This window comes from Nannobrachium achirus (genome assembly GCF_963921795.1).
Source record: "Nannobrachium achirus genome assembly, contig: SCAFFOLD_220, whole genome shotgun sequence".
Classification (NCBI taxonomy): domain Eukaryota; kingdom Metazoa; phylum Chordata; class Actinopteri; order Myctophiformes; family Myctophidae; genus Nannobrachium; species Nannobrachium achirus.
Window position 1 is genome coordinate 90,282 of NW_027664807.1, and position 22,376 is coordinate 112,657.

Sequence of the window (22,376 nt, forward strand, 5' to 3'; positions counted from 1 at the left end):
CCGTATTGGCGGAGAGGTCTTGCGCAATCGGGCGAACGTGAACGTTCAAAGCGTTGGGAGAGTTAACAATTATCAATCATCATACAAATACCATCAAACAATGTATCACTCTTTTTTTTTTAGAACAAGACAGTAAAAAAAAGTAAAGGACAAGATAAAAGACAAAAAGGATAACAAAAAAGACAGAAAAAACCCAATCCACCCGAACCCACCCCTTTCCCCGAATGGCCCACCACTACACTCTTACTCTATATCAAGACATTACTGTATGCATCTCCCTTCTATATTGGAATTGTCATTCTTAACTTTAAACATACATGTGTTCATATCCTCCAGGCTTGATTATTAAATGGTAAATGGTGCATTTATATAGCGCTTTTATCCAAAGTGCTTTACAATGTGCATTACATTCACCCATTCACACACACATTCATACACCGGTGGCAGTGGAAACCATGCAAGGCACCAACCAGCTCACCGGGAGCAAATTGGGGTTCAGTGTCTTGCCCAAGGACACTTCGACATGTAGACAGGAGAAGCTGGGATTTGAACCGCCAACCCATGGAGCATTGGCCAACCCACTCTACCTCCTGAGCTACAGCCGCCCCACCCCCATTATTGTAACTCACTTTACTATAGGCATTGAGCAGTCTGCACTCAGGCGCTTGCAGCTAGTGCAAAATGCTGCTGCCTGCCTCCTCGCGGGCAATAAAAAAAACCTGAGAACACATCACTCCGGTTTTAGCTGCTCTCCACTGGCTCTCAGTCTATTTTAGAATACATTTTAAAGCTATTTTATTTGTTTTTAAATCCTTACATGGGCGACTGTGCCTTCTCTGCTGCTGCTCCCGTTCTCTGGAACTGCCTTCCTCTGGCAATTTGAAGAGCCCATGTCTATTGATGTTTTTAAATCTCTTCTTCTTTAAATCTCTTTCCTGCCACCATTAAATCTCTTTGAAGTCTCTTCCTGCCATGAGTCTCCATAGACTTCCATGTAATTCATAGTGCACGGATCATGCACGACCATGCCTAGATCATGCACCACGTGTGTGCATGCTGTTCACAGCTTTCAAACAAAAACATCCGCAATCATGCCTAGTAGTTAGAAGTTTTTGATTTTTATTTATTTTTTTCAAAATGGCTGCCAACTTGGGCAACTCGAGCAGTGGCAAGCAGGACTTCGGGAATAACCCGGGCAACTTGGGCTTGGCAGTTAAGACACATCTATTTTCTCTAGCTTTTAATGTTGCTTAAATATCTTCATATCTTTTGCTATGTTTTATAATGTTTTTATGCTGTCCTGTGATTGTTGTACAGGCCTGTTTTTCATTGATGCCTTCCATGTACAGCACTTGGAGCAATGTTTATTGTTGTAAATGTGATTTATAAATAAGTTTGATTTAACTTTTGGTTGGATGTGATACTTTTCGTCAAAATGTACTCTCAGAACAACTGCTAAATGTTGACATTTCTAACAACACATCAATCTACACTCTGGGAGGACATGGATTAATAATGACTGACTTGTGCCTCCAGGGAGAACATAAAGAGACCAGCGACACTTTTGATTCTGATTCCACAGCAGACCAGACAGGTGAGACGTACCAACTGGCAGGGTTTCATTAATTTATATATATATATATATATATATATATATATATATATATATATATATATATATATATAATTTCTTTTAGATCGATGGTCTCAAACATTCCCATGGATGCCATGTATCAGGGAAAAAATTGCCCGGTGCAAAGCTAGATCGTTTTGAATGAAGGCTGCTTTAGAGAGGGTTTACAATTAGAGTGAATGAGAGTTCACACACAAACACGCATGCACGCACGCACGCACGCACACACACACACGCGCGCACACACACACACACACACACACACACACACACACACACACACACACACACACACACACACAGTCATGTGCTGAAGGAGAGCCTAGAGTCAAAGCCAATGGTTTTGGCTTAGTCAGCAGTGTCACCTAGTGGTCAGAAATGATATTCTTTCAAGGTTGTCCATGGACTTGTGGGCTTACATAAGAAATCTGTCAAGGTACGTCCATGGCAGTGAACTTAATACAGTAATCAGTTAAAGATAATAAAGCCTGCATGGAGAAAACTAAAAGAAAACATTTAAACCTCTTTAGCCCATCCTACAGCTACTGTTTATAAAGTGCATTATACACAAGCTTGTTGAACAAACAGTGTTTAATGTGAGATGGTTGAGTCCTGTCTTTAATGCATCTCTTCATCTCTTCCCTGTAGAACATGCCATCGCTCTGTATGACTATGAGGTCGAGGAGAAGGACAAACTGAGTTTCAAGAAGGGAGACAAACTCAAAATACTCAAAAAGTGAGTGACACAATTTTCAACTTTAGTTTTCCAAGTATAAAACATATAGGCCTATAGAACAAACTCACATAAAGTAAGTAAGCCTCCCTTGCCGAGCCATGAGGCCATGAGGCGCGAGCCTATCTCCCTTTTTTGTAGCGTGAGGCAGCTTAATGTATAGGCTACACCTCCTGGACATGATGCTAGTATGTCACAGGGACCCCCAATCCAACCCTTGATGCTGAGTGCCAAGCAGGGAGGCACTGCATGGGTCCCGTTTTCTTTGGTACGATGAATAAACTGTTCTAGATCTAAACACTTAAAATGTCTTGTGTGAAGTTAATTGTTATGTAAAGTGCCATTGACAAAAGTGTGATAATTGTGTGATGCCATTTTTGTATTACTTGCACCAGCAGAGCACGCAAGTACTGCGTACGTCTGGGTATGTAGGTAGGCAGGTATGTTTGTAGGTAGGTAGGTAGCCATGTGTGTAGCCCAATCAGGGACCAGCATTTCTGGCAGCGTCATCATTAACAGCCAATGAGGGACCAGCATATCAGTGGATGCCAGTGGTGAGAGCACCTCATGGCATGCTCTGCTGGTGCACAAGTAGGCCATACATGCAACTTGTGCACAAGGTGCCTACTTGTGCACAAGTTGCATGTTGGCACCTCGACAGAGTTATTTAAGCAATATTACACAAGAGGGTGTGCATTATCGTCAATATCATCAAGCCTGTGTTGCACAGAAGTGATTATATTACTTGAGTGTAATATTGCGATTAAACTGGTGCCCCAAAAAACAGGTCAACTTGATTTAATTGTTATTAAGATGTGTCTCTCTCTCTCTATGCAGAGATGTGGGGGATGGGTGGTGGTGTGCTATGTTAATCAGCACAGGTCAGGAGGGATTAATCCCCATTGTGTATGTGACCACAGCCCTGATGAAGTCAGTGGAGTAAGTAGTGTTATAATGTACATACACTGTATGACTGTTATATGAGTTAATACGTATCACAATATAATACAGACTTTATGACTGTTATGTATGCTTTAATAAGTAGTTATTAGTGTACACACACACACACACGCACACGCACATACAACCAGTGGTGCTTTGGGATTTTCTTTTCAGGGCGGACGGTCATTTATTGATGTCACGTGCACGCGTGTGCATGCACCTCTAGAGGCAATTTAGAAAGACCGGATCTCAGCAGATCTAATGGTCACGGTGGGAAAACAAAAACGACGTTTTCTAGTCTTAATTACATTTGCATTGTTACTTAATATTTTATTTTCTAGTTTAATTTAATTAAATTAGAAAATACAGCGCTGCAGTAGAGAAACAAGTTTGCTTCGAACAAATCTCAAATAGTAGCCTACATACGGAGCCATGTATGAGGACTGGACGCACACACATTCACATGCATTCACAGCTGGAAACCTATAGTAGGCTGCTGTAGGTGTTAAAGTAGTATCCATATGAATAGGGTTGGGCTTGTCTGTGAATCTAGGGGGGATGCGCTGCAGTAGAGCTTAGAAATTCAGCCCGAGCCCGACGGGACCCGAAGGGTCGGCGCGGCGCGGGCTGGGCCGGGTTCAAATTTCCATGTATATGACGGGCTATGGGTCGGGTCGGGCTTTTATAATCCGGTAGGCAAGCACAGCGCAGTATCATGATGTCTCTGTGACTGTGTAAACTGCACGCTCATGACTCTATGGCTGTGTAACGGTCCCAGGAAACAAGATAATTACCAGCCATTTATACTTTTGAGTTTTGATTTATTTATGTTATTTTTGACTACACCCAAAAAACTGATTCAACCCCCCTATAAATGTGACACATATAAATTATGTTTGCTTTATTTAATTACTTCACTTCAAGGCATAAGCATATACATTTAATTGATATAACTCAAATATTATTAATAGTGCCAGATGTGATACATTTACATTATGTTGGCTTTATTTAAATGTATTTAATTATAATATATGCAAATGTATTGAATTGATGTAACTGAACAAATATTAATCGTGCTTACCTTAAATATATACATTTACAATATATGCATTTTTATTAAATTGTTCCAACTCAAATGTAATTAATAGTGCTTATACAAAATCTATTCATTTAACATTATGCATTTATATTACATTCATGTAACTCAAATCTTAGTAATGGAATTTAAAAACACATTGAAAATGAGTTCCAATGAAAACTCCCAGAGTCCCATAAACCACGCCTCTCACCAATTTTATTGAGTAGTTTTTAAGGCTGAAATCATTCTGAGAATATTGTTTGAATCCAACTCAATTTTATTAAGTACATTTTACAGATCTGAGAAGTGACTCCAGCCCTTTCCCTTGATTGGTCAAATAAGTTGGTCACATGTTATGCAAAGCATGCTGGGAACAGCATTTTTCTAGGTTTTCAGGGAAATGTTTAAGCTTTCGGGAGCTAAAAATGCTAAATGTATCATATCAATGTGTCTGCCTTGGCAAGATGACTGTCATATGTCAGAATTTGATTTGTCAGTATTTGAGCCTAAACCCTAACCCTAACTGCTAGGCTGCTAGTTTAAGCTTGAGCTCCCTCCCCATGCTAGGCTAAAAGAGAAGAACTCATGGTAACTTTGAGGTTATTGCGTTGGTTTTCTCTTAAATGTTCTGATTATTCAATAATCACTGCTATTGCATATATCCAATATGCATCTGTATGTTGATATTGTAAAACTTGAAACAAATCATCCAGAAGAAAACCTGAAACCGAACTCTTCTTATGTAAATGTAAAAGTATTTTATTTATCTTAGCTTAATTCCATAAAAATGAGTTGAACCAACACATTTACGTTAACATTTGTTTGAGTTGGACAAACGTAAATTAATTAAGTTCATATAATTAACTTGGCTTAAGTTAATGAAAATGAGTTGGACTAATTGAACAACATGCATTGCATTGAATGTAGATTTGACTTGGGACTACATATATCCCATATATAAATTTACTCATATAAAATGGGTGGAAAAGTTTCACACATTTAAAATGTGTTCAACTGAGAGATTATTTTTTTGGGTGTAGTATTTGTTGTGATAATGATTTTGAATTTGATTGCTGTGACGTATTATTTGCTGTGATGAGTGAATGGCTGAAAGTTTTTGTAATAGATTTTTAACAGGTTCAGCTCTCAATAAATAATTTACTTAAAAACTAATCAAACACCGGAGTAAAACGCCGGCATTTAAAACAAGCAATTAAGAAAATACAGCTTACCCTTAAAACCACATAAAGCAGAGGTAAGTATGACTTGTATGAGAGAGCTGAACCTGTTAAAAATCTATTACAAAAACTTTACAAAAGATCAAATCCCTTCCGTGTCTGTCGTGTCTCACTTCCAGCAGCGTCTGGTCCAAGTGCTCACAATCCTTTTGTCTAGACAGACCCCACACAGCATGCGCACCTGTAACGGAGAGCGTAATCAGTTCTCTGGGAAACCATCAATTCCAGCCACTCACTCATCACAGCAAATAATACGTCACAGCAATCAAATTCAAAATCATTATCACAACAAATACTAGTCAAAAATAACATAAATAAATCAAAACTCAAAAGTATAAATGGCTGGTAATTATCTTGTTTCCTGGGACCGTTACAGCTGCACCGCTGCGCTGTTGCGCAACTTGACAGTTGAGCGTGAGTGTGTGTGTGACTGTGCTGTGTGTGTGTGTGTGTGTGTGTGTGTGTGGCTGGCTGCTGTGGCGTGTGCACTGTGCATGCGCTGCCAGCGCTGGTCGAGCAGATAGTGGGGGAGCCAATCAAGTGATTCTGCTGGTTGTAATTTTGGAATGATAATTGTTGGAGACATGTATATCTTCATTCTTGGGGTTCTCACAATGCCAAAAAAACATGTCTTCAATTTTTCTTTTTGGGTTTAGCATGTGTAATTAGCATAATTAGCCAATTAATTGCCAAAAACGGGAAATGGCAATAACTTTGCTTCTAGGTAACTTATAAAGGTGATCTAAGAGTCTAAGTCCATGTTTGTGAGGTCCAGAAATTCATATGTTACCATTGTGAAGTCATACAACCTTTCATAATTAGCATAATCAGCTTAAATTATACAGAAACGAGTTGAAAATCAGGAAATCGCTTCATTTTTCACATTTAGCTGACTTTGGAGAGATAATCTGAGACTTTTATTGACTAATTGAGTATGTTTACATGTCCAGAAATTCCTATCCTGATCTAAGTAAATCATGCAACCTTTTGTCATTAGTACAATCTGCATACATGAATTATTAATTAGTCTGAAAGTAGGAAATTACCTGTTTCTTTTTCTGTTAGTATATCCATAGATTAATTCTTGTCATAATGAGTCAAGCAACTGTGCTTCAGCTGTGAGGGATCACAGCTGATAAAGCTAATCATAGTTATTGAAATGGTGTTACTGATATACACTTTCATGCGTGCTACCCGTGATGGCCTCTGGGAACTTCATCTTTCTTCCCTGGATGAGCTATGCAAATACTTCTTTGCTCATGACAAGCAGAAGTATGCCCGGTTGGTTCCAGTCTACCTAGCAGAAATGAAGGCCCTGCAGACCACAGATCCAGAGATATACCAAGAATTTATGGATGGGCAGTTCACTGTCAATAAAAATCAGATACCATTCTGCGCCATTGGGGTGGATCATGCCCTTGAGCACATCACTCGCATCATGAAGGTCACTGGAGGCATTGTGGGCATTACTCAGAATGCTAGTGCTAGGGAAAGGTTCTTCTTGACAGCACCAGAGCTGAGTAGACTTGCTGAAGAAGCATGCCAGATGGCTGGCACACAAACAGCTATAAAAGGAGCACCATGACTTGTCCATTGCTGTCTGGACAAGGCAGGAAAAGAATGCACTTCGATTGAAGCATGTGATCAAGTCATCTTTGAATCCTCTAACATATGATGGCAAAGACCTACCCAATATCATCACAAAAGTTGTGATGCCACCCCACGTGGAGAAAGATGCAGCCAAGACGAAATTGGCCAGCAGAACTATGTTGCTTTTGTGAAAGCACGCAATAACAAAAACGAAGTCAGTGTCTGGGCCAGAATGAAAAAGGTTCAACTGAAGATGTGGAAGAGTGCAGGAAAAGTTGTGAAACACATAAGATCGCTGACCAGGTGGTGGAATTGAAGGATGACAGGTCATTGTTTGCTCGAATGCTGATTGTTGCTCGATCACGTTCAGAGATCAACCTCAAAGAAGCCATTGGCCAGCACGAGTTCACTGCCAAACCACGTGCTCTCTTCACAGTGACTGGTGAGCTTCGGCCCTGCACAGACAAGAGCAAGCATTCTCGAGGAGCTGCAGAATGAGAAGAGGACTGGTGACGTTGGTGTTGATCAGCAACTACAGAGTGCTGCCACTGACAGTTGTCCCCTGCCATCTAAGAGTGTAACTGTCATAGATGGAATGGCATTGGTACAGGCAATGGGAAAGCCATCATGGATCAAGATATGTTCCCAGTGGGCTGACCACTTCATAGCCATACTGGACAGGAAGACCAAAGAACATAGTGAGACCCATGTAGTATTTGACCGCTATGATATTGCATCTTCACTGAAGGAGGCCACGCGTAAGCGACGCCAGGGTGGCAAGCCCCCTACCACGTATCATGTGGAAGACAACACACCGATAGGGAAGGTGTCTGAAAAACAGTTCTTGTCAGGTATCCACACCAAAGATGAGCTGACTGTCTATCTTGCTAAGAAAGCCCTCCTACACTTCCAGGGGAAACCCAACGTTTTCATAATCACGTCAAGGCAAGATGTCCACTCAAACTCTATCGATGTAAAACATCTCCACAGCTCACAGGAAGAGGCTGACACAAGGATAATCCTGCACAGCCTGCTGTCTGAAGAGGGCAACACAGCTCTACATTGAGTCCCCGGACACTGATGTCTTTGTTCTTGCAATCCGACGGTACAATCAGCTGTGCAAGGATACCTATTTCATCACTGGTGTGGGAAACAAAAAACGTATCATCTCACTGGAGCCAGTAGTGCAGGCACTGGGTAAAACGATGACTTCAGCCTTACCAGGGTTCCATGCCTTCTCTGGAGCTGACCAGACAGGCCATTTTGCTGTAAAGGGAAAGTTAACCTGTTGGCAAGCCCTAAACCGGTGTCCTGTGGAGGTGGTATCTGAATTTGCTACTCTAGGTACTTCAAAAAAGCTCAGTTCTGACACAGAAAAAAAGATTGAAGCATTTGTTTGCCAGCTGTACGAGCCCGGTACAAATCTTGTGGATGTTGGTGAACTCAGGTGGAGGTTATTCACAAAGAAACAATTGGAAGCAGAGAAGCTGCCACCTACACAAGGAGCATTACATCAAGCCATTGCCCGTGCCCATTACCAGGCAATGGTATGGTATCAGGACCACGTACCTAACCACAACTTTCTGTACATACTGTATTAGTATAAACGATCTGATAATTCTGTGACCATTTCTCATATTGTTCTTTATTTTATATGAGGGATATATAAATAAATATAGCTATTTCTGGTTTCGGTGTGATTATTACATAATTATTACACAGACAAAAGGTTGCATGATTCATGTATAGGATAATAATAATTCCTGGACTTGTAAACATACATCTTAGAGTCTGTGAGAAGCTTTCAAAGTTGACTAAAACAAAGAAATGCAGCAATTTGCTTATTTTCACCTCGTTTTTGCGTAATTTATGCTAATTATGCTAATTAGGAAAGGTTGTATGACTTCACAATGGTAACAGATGAGTTTCTGGACCTCACAAACATGGACTTAGACTCTTAGATCACCTTTATAAGTTACCCAGAAGCAAAGTTATTGCCATTTACTGTTTTTGGCAATTAATTGGCTAATTATGCAAATTACACATGCTAAACACAAAAAGAAAAATTGAAGACATGTTTTTTTGGCATTGTGAGAACCCCAAGAATGAAGATATACATGTCTCCAAAAATTATCATTCCAAAATTACAAAAATTGATAGGCTCCTCTACTAAGAGCAGAGCGGAGGACATCGTTGAAACAGTCCACAGACACTTTTTGTATCCTAAATAATAATCATAATAGACGTTGTGTGAACGTTGTAGCTATAATAGCCTGTGCGCCTGCTGCCTGATTTAGCGGCGGCCGTCAGCTGTGTTTTCCAGCAAGGCTTTTTGATTGATTGAAGAATTAGGCTCCGATGTTTATTTGTTCCATAATTAGCACGGTACTTGCTACAATGTCTTATATAGGTCTATATAAAGACAGTTGGAAAAGGACTCTGTTCTTAACAAATCACCATATGAGAAAAAAGGCTGCTGCAGCAATTAAGCTTGTTTATTGCGACCGTCAGGGAGCAGTTTACTATGAAAACCTCCACCGGCCGTCCGGCCGTCGGTCGGTCACACGTCACACGTCACACGTCACACGTCACACCTTTGCCCTGCTCATATCTCCGCATCAGTATATAGGGCTTGTTTGTTTATTGTATGACATCACGCCACATCATCAGCTGTGGACTCTGTGATGTCATCGTATCGCATCAGTATATAGGGCTTGTTTGTTTATTGTATGACATCACGCCACATCATCAGCTGTGGACTCTGTGATGTCATCGTATCTCCATATATGGCCATCTCCGTATATGGAGATATAAGTCGTCCATGCCCAAGTATGGGCTGGTGAGGTCAGACTTTGTGTGATGCGTAGGTTATCTCCATATATGGAGATTCAACATGCCAGGCAATGCTCTCTTCCCTGGTGAGAATTGCCCCTTTATATAGGGCTTGTTTGTGTATTGTATGACATCACGCCACATCATCAGCTGTGGACTCTGTGATGTCATCGTATCTCCATATATGGCCATCTCCGTATATGGAGATATAAGTCGTCCATGCCCAAGTATGGGCTGGTGAGGTCAGACTTTGTGTGATGCGTAGGTTATCTCCATATATGGAGATTCAACATTCCAGGTGTAACTATGGCTACCCGTATGACGTGAGAGGTGGAGGTTGTGATATTTGTGGAGATAAGTGACCAACGGTCGCTTATCTCCCGATTAGGGAGTCTTACTGGTAATGTCGGGCTGCGGGCTGTGTCGGTCTCCAATTGTCAGTTATGTATCGGGCTTTGGGCCGAGCTCGGGCTGCCGTTCTGTGGGGTGGGTTGGGCCGGGCTCACTTTTTTTAGGCCCGATCTACCCTGTACGCTGCAGACCACTTAAGCCCCGTACACACTGGCAGATCCCGTGGCCGATCAGATCTCGTGATGAATTTTATGACCCCCCCGGGAAAATCGTTAAGTCGGCCCCGGACTCGGTCTTGGGTTTGAACGGAACCCCGAAGGGCTTCCGAGATTATCAAACCTGCTTGATATTCTCGGTCCATCGGGTAGAAATCCTTTACAATTATTGTCGTCTGAATGAATACCCGGGATTAATCAAGATTATATCCAAGCCAGCTCCTCCTCCTCTGGGGACACTGGGGTCAGATTATTATTATTATTATTATTACTTACTTTTTACTTTACTTTTCCCCCTAAAATGTTTTAATCACTGGTTCAAAAACGTTATAGGCCTAGCGTTCTTTTTTTTTTTTTTTTGCTGCGCAGATTTGGCTAGGGCAGTAGCTCCACAGCGCGTGCACGACCGCAGTTTTATTAATTTATTTTTTAAGTTTTGCAGTCATTTTGCCCTATTCACCAACAGTCTCCCAGTCCCCAACCACCCCTTAGGTTAAGCAAAACAAGCCAAAAACAACAGTTTAAGTCCTGTTGTATAGTTGGGGCTGAACGAATTGAATCTAAAGGAGTAGTAGGCTGTACAAATAAACATACAGCTTCATCTTGCATAAGGGAATTAATTATATTGGACTAATAATCGTGCAGGCTCAGGCTGTGTGTTTGCACGCATACTGCATGGTTTCATAACAAGTTGTTTCTGTTGCATAGAGGCCAACAACACATGTACAGAATAATGAGAAATAGTCTGAAAGTGAGGTCTGCGCAAATGTTTCATAGGTTGATATTCATCTGTCCAGAAATTAATCAAAATATAGACTACTCACTGTATGGTCGAGTGGTCACGATAGTGCGTCCAATTGTCCATGCATCTCTGTTATGCAACTTTGGGAAAGTTGTAAAGGCTTTGGTGGTGATCTTGTACAGTTTCCATAACATCTCCTCATAAAGAACTTCAATCGAGTGCACAATGTTTGTTTTATATGGGTTGTTAGTTGTCCTGCATGCCTTCCATAATACCCATGGTCCATGGGTTAATGGACTGCTGTCTTCTCTCTCCCCCCAGCGCCCCCGTTCGCAAATTAATGTGTAGGCTAAACTGTTCTTGCGACCGTCAGGGAGCAGTTTACTATGAAAACCTCCACCGGCCGTCCGTCCGTCCGTCCGTCCGTCACACGTCACACCTTTGCCCAGTATGACATCACACCACATGTGTACACAAACCTTTGTGTACGTTGCTGTGGCAACAGTCTGTTGTTGCTGGTCTGTTAGTGTACGTTAGCAACCACCTTAGCAACCATGGTTTTACCCTAGCAACCAACTGTTTACCCTAGCAACCAACTGTTTACCATAGCAACCATGTTTTTTTACCCTAGCAACCAACTGTTTACCATAGCAACCAGATACGCAGAGCAGGGATCTCCATATATGGGCATAAACAGGTGACATCACACTGATGTCAGATACTCAGAGCAGGGATTTCTCCATAATATATGGGCATAAAAGGGATTCTGTTAGGGATCTCCATATATGGGCATAAAAGGGATTCTGTTAGGGATCTCCATATATGGGCATACAAGGGATTCTGTTAGGGATCTCCATATATGGGCATAAAAGGGATTCTGTTAGGGATCTCCATATATGGGCATAAAAGGGATTCTGTTAGGGATCTCCATATATGGGCATAAAAGGGATTCTGTTAGGGATCTCCATATATGGGCATAAAAGGGATTCTGTTAGCTGTTAGTGATCTCCATATATGGGCATAAAAGGGATGCTGTTAGGGATCTCCATATATGGGCATAAAAGGGATTCTGTTAGGGATCTCCATATATGGGCATGAAAGGGATTCTGTTAGGGATCTCCATATATGGGCATAAAAGGGATTGTATCCCAGATGATGCCCTGTTAGGAGATCCACACTAACAGAATCCATATATGGTCCTACCGACAGCTGCTATAAGCCAACCCTGGCGATAAGGTCTGAGTCGAAGAAATGCTTCTTTCCTGGCAAGAATTGCCCCTTTATACTGTAGGGCTCGTTTGTGTATTGTATGAGATCACGCCACATCATCGGCTGAGGACTGTGTGATGTCATCATATCTCCATATATGGAGACATAAGTTGCTCATGCCCAAATATGGGCTGGTGAGGTCAGACTTAGTGTGATGCGTAGGTTATCTCCATATATGGAGATTCAACTTCAATGAGTAACCATGGCAAACTGTCAACTGCCCGTATGTCTTGATAATTGGTAAAACAAACTTTTGGCCTATTTGTGGAGATAAGCGACCAACGGTCGCTTATCTCCCGATTAGGGAGTCTTACTGGTGATAATACAACTTGTTTTGGCTGTCCAAATTCATTATGTATAACTTAAACTGCGCGGTGGTATTCCAAACCAATGCATCTTAACAACATAACAAACCGACAACTAGCGCCAACCCAGCAACAACTATCGTTTCCTGTCTTACTTTCACAATAAAGTGTCTCCCGCTTACCTCCCAATGCAGCTTATTTCACGCAGGTTATTATTAACAGGAAAAAGTGTAGCTTAACCCGTGTGTTTTTGTGCAACCAAACGTGCATGGGAGAGAGAATGATGAGGGTGAGAGAGAGAGAGAGACACTGAGAAACAGAGAGAGAGAGAGAGAGAACTGCCGTTGTTTAGGAGTAGTACTGCACTTGGTATCACACTTTTCTCCGTCTGACCGTCTCTCTCCCGATTTTGCTAGCCCCGAAAACTACCGGTGCTAGTCCGGAAAATAGTGGTGCTGAAGCACCAAAAGCCTCCACGTAAATCCGCCACTGTCCATATGGTTCATATCGTTGGCCCCATTCACATTGGGGGTGGATTATTATTATTATTATTTTTACTACTATACCTGTTTTTGTGAGCCTTGTATTCATTGAGTCCCGCGGCGCCAATCGGCTGAAGTTAAATCATAACTTTTTTTATAGCGAGGTGAAACTCCAACAAAATGCCACCTGGAAGATGCAGGTTGGAATGTCAACTGCCCGTATGTCTTGATAATTGGTAAAACAAACTTTTGGCCTATTTGTGGAGATAAGCGACCAACGGTCGCTTATCTCCCGATTAGGGAGTCTTACTGGTACTGTACACACTGAGTAGTTCTCATTTCAAGGCGTATTACTGCCCTCTAGAGGCACAGTCCCACCAGTGCAGTGCAGTGCAGTCGGCAGCTCAGCTCAGCTGTTCTGAATGAGTTTAATTAATGCAACGCGATAGTGACAAGCAGGCAGGCAGTGGCAGAAGGAGACCGTCATTGCAGGTGCTGGACCTGCTGCTGGTGTGTGTAGGCTAGAGTCTCACATCATTCTCAGTCAAAATTAAACGGTCAAAAAACCAAAAAACGATAACGTCGTTCTTTAAATCAAGCAGCAATGTAAGTAGACCTACCTTTGAACAGATGCATAATGGAAAAGCAATTTCGTTTGTCAACACATTTTACGTTTCCTCTTGTTACTGTGGTTCCCAACTTTTTCATGTCGGACCCAAAAATGGACACCAATGAGGCAATCACTCATGGCCCCACGTGAAAATAAATCAGTGAAAGAGTGAAAGAATCACTGTCAGTGTCACTCACTGGTCACAGAATATTTTACTAAATTAAAACACTGTACATGCATGTGGTGTCTTCGGTTTGAAACTTGTCAACATGCACAGAACATAGAACAAATTGTAGTGATTTAATTTTCATGATTTATGAAACTTTATGACCAGGCGAATTCTGACAACAACAACAACAACAAAAAAAAGACAGCAGCCGACATGTGTCTTTGGTTTGACACAGGGATATGTCCCCCCCTCCTCGGGGCAAAAGTGGGGGGGATATCACCAAAAGTGGGGGGGATACCCCAAAATCTTTCGCGCGCCCTACGCGCGCGCACATACCTCCCAGATGTGTCCCCTTCACTTTTAAAATGCCTCCTGCGCCCCTGACTATGCGAGCATAACAGTGTAGAGGCAAAAGTTACATTTACCTCATAACTAATGAACACAGCCCACGTGGAGGCAAACACAGGGCATCAGACACAGGACATCAGTCTCTAGAGAGCAGGGCAGGGCCTAAGGTGACAAGCAAAAGGTCAGTTTCAAATGCAATATTGTAATGGCATTTCACCATTACTGACTATATTAACCTACCCAGGGCATGGCACAGCACAGTCTCGACCTGCTACCACCAGTGACAATAGAGGGAAGGCCCCTACTAGTGTGGCTTTTATAGTGCAAACAATTCAGGAAGCAGGAAGTGTGAGGGACCCTGGCCTTTCTCTACGGTAGCTCAGGAAGGACATTTCCGACTGGCTACATATACAAATCTTTAAAAAATAGCTGATCTACTTTTAAATGTATGGGGTGAATAAGTGTGAATGTTATAGCAGCAACCCTGTTGATTTGTATTGTTGTCCTTTGCTCTCCTTGTCTTTGCCCCCCTTTCTTACCTAGAAAACAACAGCTTGTTGGACAGGAACAGATTTAACCCACTGATTACACTGTAAACCTGGGATGTCTGTGTCTCTGTGTTGACAGTAATTAAACAATTAAGAGAGCTAATTTTCATTCTACTTGAACAGGAAATGTCCAAATGCCCCTGGAAGCAGTGGTCAGACACAGGAAAGCCTTACTACCCAGGGACCTGAAGCTTCTGGAAGGTACAGAAACAATGATTAGCTACAATATAACCTTTCATTTAAAGGGGCAATATGAATTTAACCTTTTTCTACTTTTTCAGTTTTTTGGTCTTTGCCTTTTTTTTGTCTCCACCAGCCGAAGGCAGGGGGAGAGTATGTTTTCGCCCCTGTCCGTCCGTCCGTGCGTCCGTCCGTCCGTGCGTCCGTCCGTCCGTGCGTCCGTCCGTCCTCCAAGTTTGTTAAGTTTGTTAACAGCTAATCTCCGGCAACGTTGGCTCGGTCGCTGCCAAAATGAGCACACGCACTCCCTGGATTCCAATTCAGAACCTCTGCCCCACATTTTTCAAATGGCCCTGTTCTAGCGCCACCATGAGGCCGATGTTTGCAAAACACATTTCTGTACACTACTCCTACAGATTTTGTCCAAAAATCACGCAAATCGGTAGACAGTATCTCTACAGTCATGTGATCGACACGGATCTGTCTGATTGTCCATATTCCATCCTGATTGGCTGATATTGGCTTTCAAAGTTTGTAAGATTGGTCCGTTTTGGACAAAATGTCTCAAATCACAAACGCAGAGTGCAATTAACATGAAATCGCGCACACACGTTCCCACTAGGCCGAGGAAGAAATGCCACTTCAATTTTTTTAAATCAGCCTCATGGTGGCACTATAACAGGCCAATTTGTGGTTTTACCTATAACTCCACCGATCAGTTTAAAGCTTTGTAAGCGCACTCCCTATAAAAAAAGAACCATTTCCTTGCATTTTTCACATCAGGCTTTTATAGCGCCACCAGGAGGCCGTCTTATGTAAGACACATTTTTGGATATTACTCCTTCAGATTTTACCCACAATTAACACAAATCAGTACACAGTATCTCTACAGTCATATGATCAAGACGGATCTGTCCCATATTAAATATTCCATCCTGATTGGCTAAGATTGGCCTCCAAACTTTGCAGGATTGATCCGTTCGAACAAAATACCTCAAATCAAATACAGCGTGCAATTGTAATGAAATTGTGCACGCACATTCGCAAAAGGCCAAGGAAGAAATTACACTACAAAATGTTCAAATCAGCCTCATGGTGGCGCCACGAAAGTTCTAAGATTGGTGAAGAACACATGCCACCCTTTTTACATTGGCCTATTATAGCACCATCAGGACGCGTGGCCTGGTGGAGACATGTGCTCGGAAGAGCACTTCTTCCATTTTTTTACTATTTTGAAAAACATTTTCAAATAGCCAATCTACATCGACATGTTGTGAGTTGGAAGATCAGCTGTTTGAATTATATATATATATATATATATATATATATATATTTTTTTTTTTTCTTTTTTTCAAAATAGTAAAACATGGCAAAGAAGGTTAGGTGTTTAGGTTTTGGACTAAAATAGGCCCTTAGTCTTTTAATCACCTTCATTTCAAGGGTTTTCTGAAAGGGTGTGTCTGAATGGGCCTGTTCACAGTAGCCTACAACTTGGAATTGTAGTAGTTGAGGCATTACATTTTGTTTGCCTCAGTTCCACAGATAAATATTGTGAAAATAGCCGATCTGCTAGCTCACAACACCTTGTTCGGAGCTAACATTAACTCATCATGCTTATGACTAGTTTGACGAGTTGTATTTATGGGTCCACTCTGCTTATGACGAGTTTGACGAGTTTGACCTAAAAAAATAATATATATATATTAGGGCTGGGATGCGATTAACATTTTTAATCTAATTAATTACAGGCTCTGTGATTAATTAATCGCAATTAATCACATTTTAATTGCACATCGATATTTGACCTGAGAAGCATTTCTTTCAAGTAAAACACATTTTGTTGTACGAGTGAATCAACAACTGAGTTTTTTAAATCTAAATTTCACATCCACTGGGCCAAGCAAAGTGCTCTGATCGGCTACTTCTCCCTTTGTATTTGTTGTCTCTTCTTGGTTGGTGCATCGCTATGATCGGTATGCCCGAAACTGAAGGTTCTGTGGTGCAAAAACTAAGTGCGATTAAAATGTGTTAATTTTTTTAATCACGTTAATTTTCTGTAATTAATTAATCGCAATTAATCAGTTAAAGTCCCAGCCTTAATATATATATATATATATATATATATATTTAAATATATATTTTTTGAAAAATTATTTTTGGACCCCATTAAATCTAGTAAAACGATTTCAATCGCGATTTTGCATGTTTCACCCCCATACAACCCCATCTTTCAAACAGGGCAGCCATCTTTGTTTACATAACATGTAAAACATAATGGCTGGTTTCTCATGAATGCCTGAACGGATTTCCAGTCGGATTTTTTTGTTTGAAAGCTGTGAACATCCTGCACACACATGGTGCATGATTTGTGCATGTGCGTGCATGATCCGTGCACTATAAATTACATACAAGTCTATGGAGACTTCTGGCAGGATAACCTGAAAGATGGCATATTCAAAATGGCAGAAAATTTGTTAATTAAAGGCCAAGTTCACCTTTGGGACAACCTGATCTTATTTTATTGTTGTTTGGGACAAGTTCAACACAATCCTGAGTTATTTTTTGCGTTCAATCTGTGTTTTGAGATATTTTAGTTTTTCAGCCTGAATGATGATGCATTTTGCATCATATGATAAATGGTAAATGGTGCATTTATATAGTGCTTTTATCCAAAGCGCTTTACAGAGATTGTGCATTACATTCACCCATTCACGCACACATTCATACACCGGTGGCGGAGGAAACCATGCAAGGCACCAACCTGCTCACCGGGAGCGACTAGGGGTTCAGAGTCTTGCCCAAGGACCCTTTGACATTAACTCAGGGGGAGCCCGGATTCGAACGGGGAACCCTTCGGGAACCCTCCGTGCTCTAATAACGGTTTATCTACCCCTGAGCTATGCCGCCCCTGCAGCATGATGCATCATATGATGCAAAATGCATCATCATTCATGCTGATTGCAGATTCAAATGTAACCTCAGGTAAGCTCTTTCTTCTCATTATGTTAATGATTTATTATTTATTTACAGAGATGTTACCCCCACTCCTCCCCAGAGAAATCTTTTTAAAAGGTAAGTGAATGCCTGCCTGCCTGCCTGCCTGCCTGCCTGCGTGCGTGCGTGCATCAGTGTGTGTGTATGTGCAGAGGCGGCCCAGCCAATAGGCAGAGTAGGCGACTGCCTAGGGTGCCATGAGGGAGGAAGGGTGCTCAGCAATGTAGCCTACACATATGCAAATATAATAAAAAATACATAAAATACACACATTCTCAGCTGCGCTCACTCTCACAGATGCAGCCTGCCTGCCTGTGTGTGAAGAAGCGAGCAGGGGAGGGGAGCGTCGCGTCGGTTATCGCAACACGTTGTGAGCTTGTAGATCTGCTGCGTCTGCTCCGCATACTCTTAAAAGTTGCTACAGTGCATAGTTTGTATGAGTACTTGGATGGGAAAGTGATGTGATGGAGAAATCACATCCAATAAGTCCTACTTCTGAGTTCTGTGAATCAATCATTGCCGAGTAGGATGCTGCCCTCTGTCTCTGTCCGTTTGATGAAGAATTAATGCATGTTGAGGTGAGAATGGAGAATATATATATATATATATATATATATATATATATATATATATATATATATATATATATATATTTCTTTTTTTGTACATGAACCACTTAAACAATAGCATCTGAAAATAGCAGATCTACAAGCTTTTCCCGATAAAACTGAGCAGATTAATCTTTTTCATAGATTTCATAAATAACTTTGTAGACTAGTTTGACAGCACTGTCATCAATTTGTTTACACATCTTTCTTATTAAAATGTTGGATTCATGTTAACTCATTTAATGCCAGCCTATCACCACTAGAGGGCATCCCAGTGGCCAGAGAATAATAGAGATATGCTGGTAATGCATGCCCAAGCCCTGGAGCCATGACTTGCCAGAACACTTTCCTTTGTGCATTTACAGGAAGAGGATGAAGTTAGCTTGAAGTTAGCTATTGGCTACCAAGCATTTTAGAAGATCTATTTTCGGCAATTTAGCCACGATTAAACCTTGCACACCTCATGCATGGGAAAAAAACAGAGAAGAATGAGCTCTAAAAAATCCAATGCAATCCTGGATTGCATTGTTGTGGTTTTGTGCAGTTTGTTCACAGCTTTCAAACAAAAAAATCCGATTGGAAATCCGTTCAAGCATTCTTGAGATAATAGCCATTATGTTATGTTGTTATGTAAACAAAAATGGCTGCCCTGTATGTTAGATGGGGTTGTATGGGGTTGGAACATGCAAAATCGCGATTGAAATCATGTTCACTAGTTTTGATGGGGTCAAAAAAAAAAAAAAAAATTAAAAAAAAAATTTTTTTTCCAAAAAAAAAAAAAAAAACGAATTTATTCGGTTTTGGCACTCCTTAATACGTTTTAATAAACCGAATTTATTCGGTTTTGGCACTAGAAGTTAATGTGTATTTTCACACATTTAACCCCTTGGATTAAACCTTGACATTTGAATCTGCCCTATTTTCTCTCTACACTATACCTCTTTGCTGAAAATAGCCGATCTACAAGCTCACAACGCCTCACAGTGCGAGGCGTTGTGAGCTTGTGGATCGGCTATTTTCAGCTAATGAATAGGGATGCTAGGGTTCAAGTGGTTATTGTTAAAAAAAAGTTCCTTTCACACAAAGATTACTTGACACTATAGTAACTCTGAGGACCCCCTAGGGGTCCCAGACCCCCTGTTGAAGACCCCTGAGTCTTAAACTGTAAAAACCCTTTACCTCTTATGCTCTACTGCAGGGGTCCTCAATAGGCGGACCGCGGTCCATGTCCGGACCGCGAGGCACCGCCAACCGGACCCAGGACGAATTATAGTAAAAAAAAAAAAAAAAGTGGAAAAACATCTCCACGTTTTTGTTTCCACTTCTCGTATTCATTCACTTTCATTGCATGCGCTGAGTGTGTGTGAGAGAGAGAGAGAGAGAGAGAGAGAGACAACGACGCGGTGATTGGCTGATGCCTGGCAACAAAGTATTGAAGTATTGAAGTTTGACAACGATGCGCTGATAGGCTGTTGCTACAGACCGCGGATGTTTTCGGAGCAGCAGCAACAGCAGCAGCCACCAACAATGCAACTAGTTATAAATCAGTGGGGTTTCATTCACGCTAAACATCATCAACGTGAATACGTTTGCAGGATTGTAATCTTATCTCCAGAGTTTGTCGCGACGTGCCACGGCCCGTGACGGCTGCCTTTTTTTCTGCATGGATGTTGTTCTCCCATGGTTCTCCCCACCGGGGGAAATGGATGTGCTGTGTGGCAGCGCGCCGCATCCAGTTGGGGTTAACCGTTACCGTGCGGCACAACGTGCGTCGATACCACGATGCGACGCTGCGCAGCCGTCCGCGTTCAGTGTGTGCTGTGCTCCCCTGTCTCTGACGCGTGACACCTTGTTTTCATATCGATATTCACGTTGCGACACAAGCATAAATTATTCGAAGATTATCCCAGTTTGTTAAAAGAAACCAGAGCACTAGCGCAAAATATCTCTGCTCCATTGAACATTCTGTTCTCCCTGCTTTAATGGGTTGTTTCTCTTCAATCAAGTAATGCCCCCAAATGATTTTGGAGGAGTCCCCAGCCCAGATGACAGTGAAGTCATAATTTAAGGACCCTTTTAATAAAGAAAGAAACGGGAAAAGACCATTACTGCATGAAGCCTGGTGGGCGAGGTTATTACTGTATCAACAAACTACTACTACTAAAAAAACAACAACACATCAGCCATTGTAAAAAAAATAAAAATAAGAAAGGGATCCCTAATTATGTAAGATGAACAATAATGAGGGCAAGTGGTCATGACCTGAGGGCAAGTAGAACATGACCTATACTTTCCAGACGGACAAGTGCCTCTGAGACCATGGTGTCAACCCCTGGTTGGTACTTTTTTGTATCTTAGCCTACTATTTAAGATTGACCGACATAATAAAATAAGCGAATATAAATATATTTTAATATATATATATATATATATATATATATATATATTAATTGTTTTATTTTTTCCCCGGACCCGGGCCTGTTTCAAAAAAATATTTGTGGACCTTCAAGATTTGTATTTGAGGACCCCTGCTCTACTGTATATGCTTCGTATGATGAACAGTGAAAATATCAGATCTACAAGCTCACATTAGTACAGTGCAACACTGTACTAATGTGCAACACGTAGTACAGAGCCCTGAGGGACTCCAGTCACCCATGTGGGGTTTAATGTTTACATTTATTTTTTAATATGTGAAAATATTGGCTTATATTACATTACATATCCAGAATAGGGCCATCAGGTAGAAGGTTTTACATTATTTGTAATATGTTATCATGTGTTTTTTCCTCACAGATTCCTCTCCTCTGTCGCTGGACCCAAACACCGCAAATAGACGTAGGCTGGGCGGCCGGCCGAGCGTCTAGTCGGCGACCTGGCCAACTCGGGAATGATGTAAATAGGGAATGAATGCGCCACCCTTTAATGCAAACCCCATTATACCTGTTGTCATACAACCTGTTTTGACCATCTGTTTGCCTGTGTCCATGTATGCCCATATATGGAGATCACTGTATCTGTATCTGTCTGTCTGTGTCCCTTTTATGCCCATATATGGAGATCTCTGCTCTTTGGGCGGCCAAGCGTCTAGTCGGGTGCCGGCCTACTCAGGAACAATGTAAATAGGGAATGAATTCCCCACCCTTTAATGCAAACCGCATTATAACTTTTGTCATAGGACCCGTTTTGACCATCTTTTTGGGTGTGTCCATTTATTATAACTGTTGTCATAGGACCCGTTTTGACCATCTGTTTGCGTGTGTCCATTTATGCCCATATATGGAGATCTCTGTATCTGTCTGTCTGAGTCCCTTTTATGCCCATACTGTGTAAATATGGAATGAATGCCCCACCCTTTAACGCAAACCCCATGCCTGTGTCCATTTATGTCCATATATGGAGATATATTTCTGTCTGCGTCCATTGTATGTCCATATATGGGGCATACAGATATCTCTGTATCTGTCTGTCTTCACCTTGAGCAGTAATACGCAGCCTGCTTGCTTTGC

General features: G+C 41.5%; 1 protein-coding gene across 1 annotated transcript in view; it reads left to right on the forward strand.

The window, feature by feature from the left end:
- Nucleotides 1–21,703, forward strand: part of LOC308280790 (tyrosine-protein kinase HCK-like) — a gene marked incomplete at both ends in the record, with an annotated part of 106,802 nt that extends 85,099 nt beyond the window's left edge. The window contains 3 exons of the mRNA XM_080755106.1: nt 1,537–1,594; nt 2,282–2,369; nt 21,664–21,703. Coding sequence (XP_080611232.1) covers nt 1,537–1,594; nt 2,282–2,369; nt 21,664–21,703 — 186 coding nt within the window. The remainder of the gene's footprint in view (nt 1–1,536; nt 1,595–2,281; nt 2,370–21,663) is intronic.
- Nucleotides 21,704–22,376: the final 673 nt, after the last annotated feature.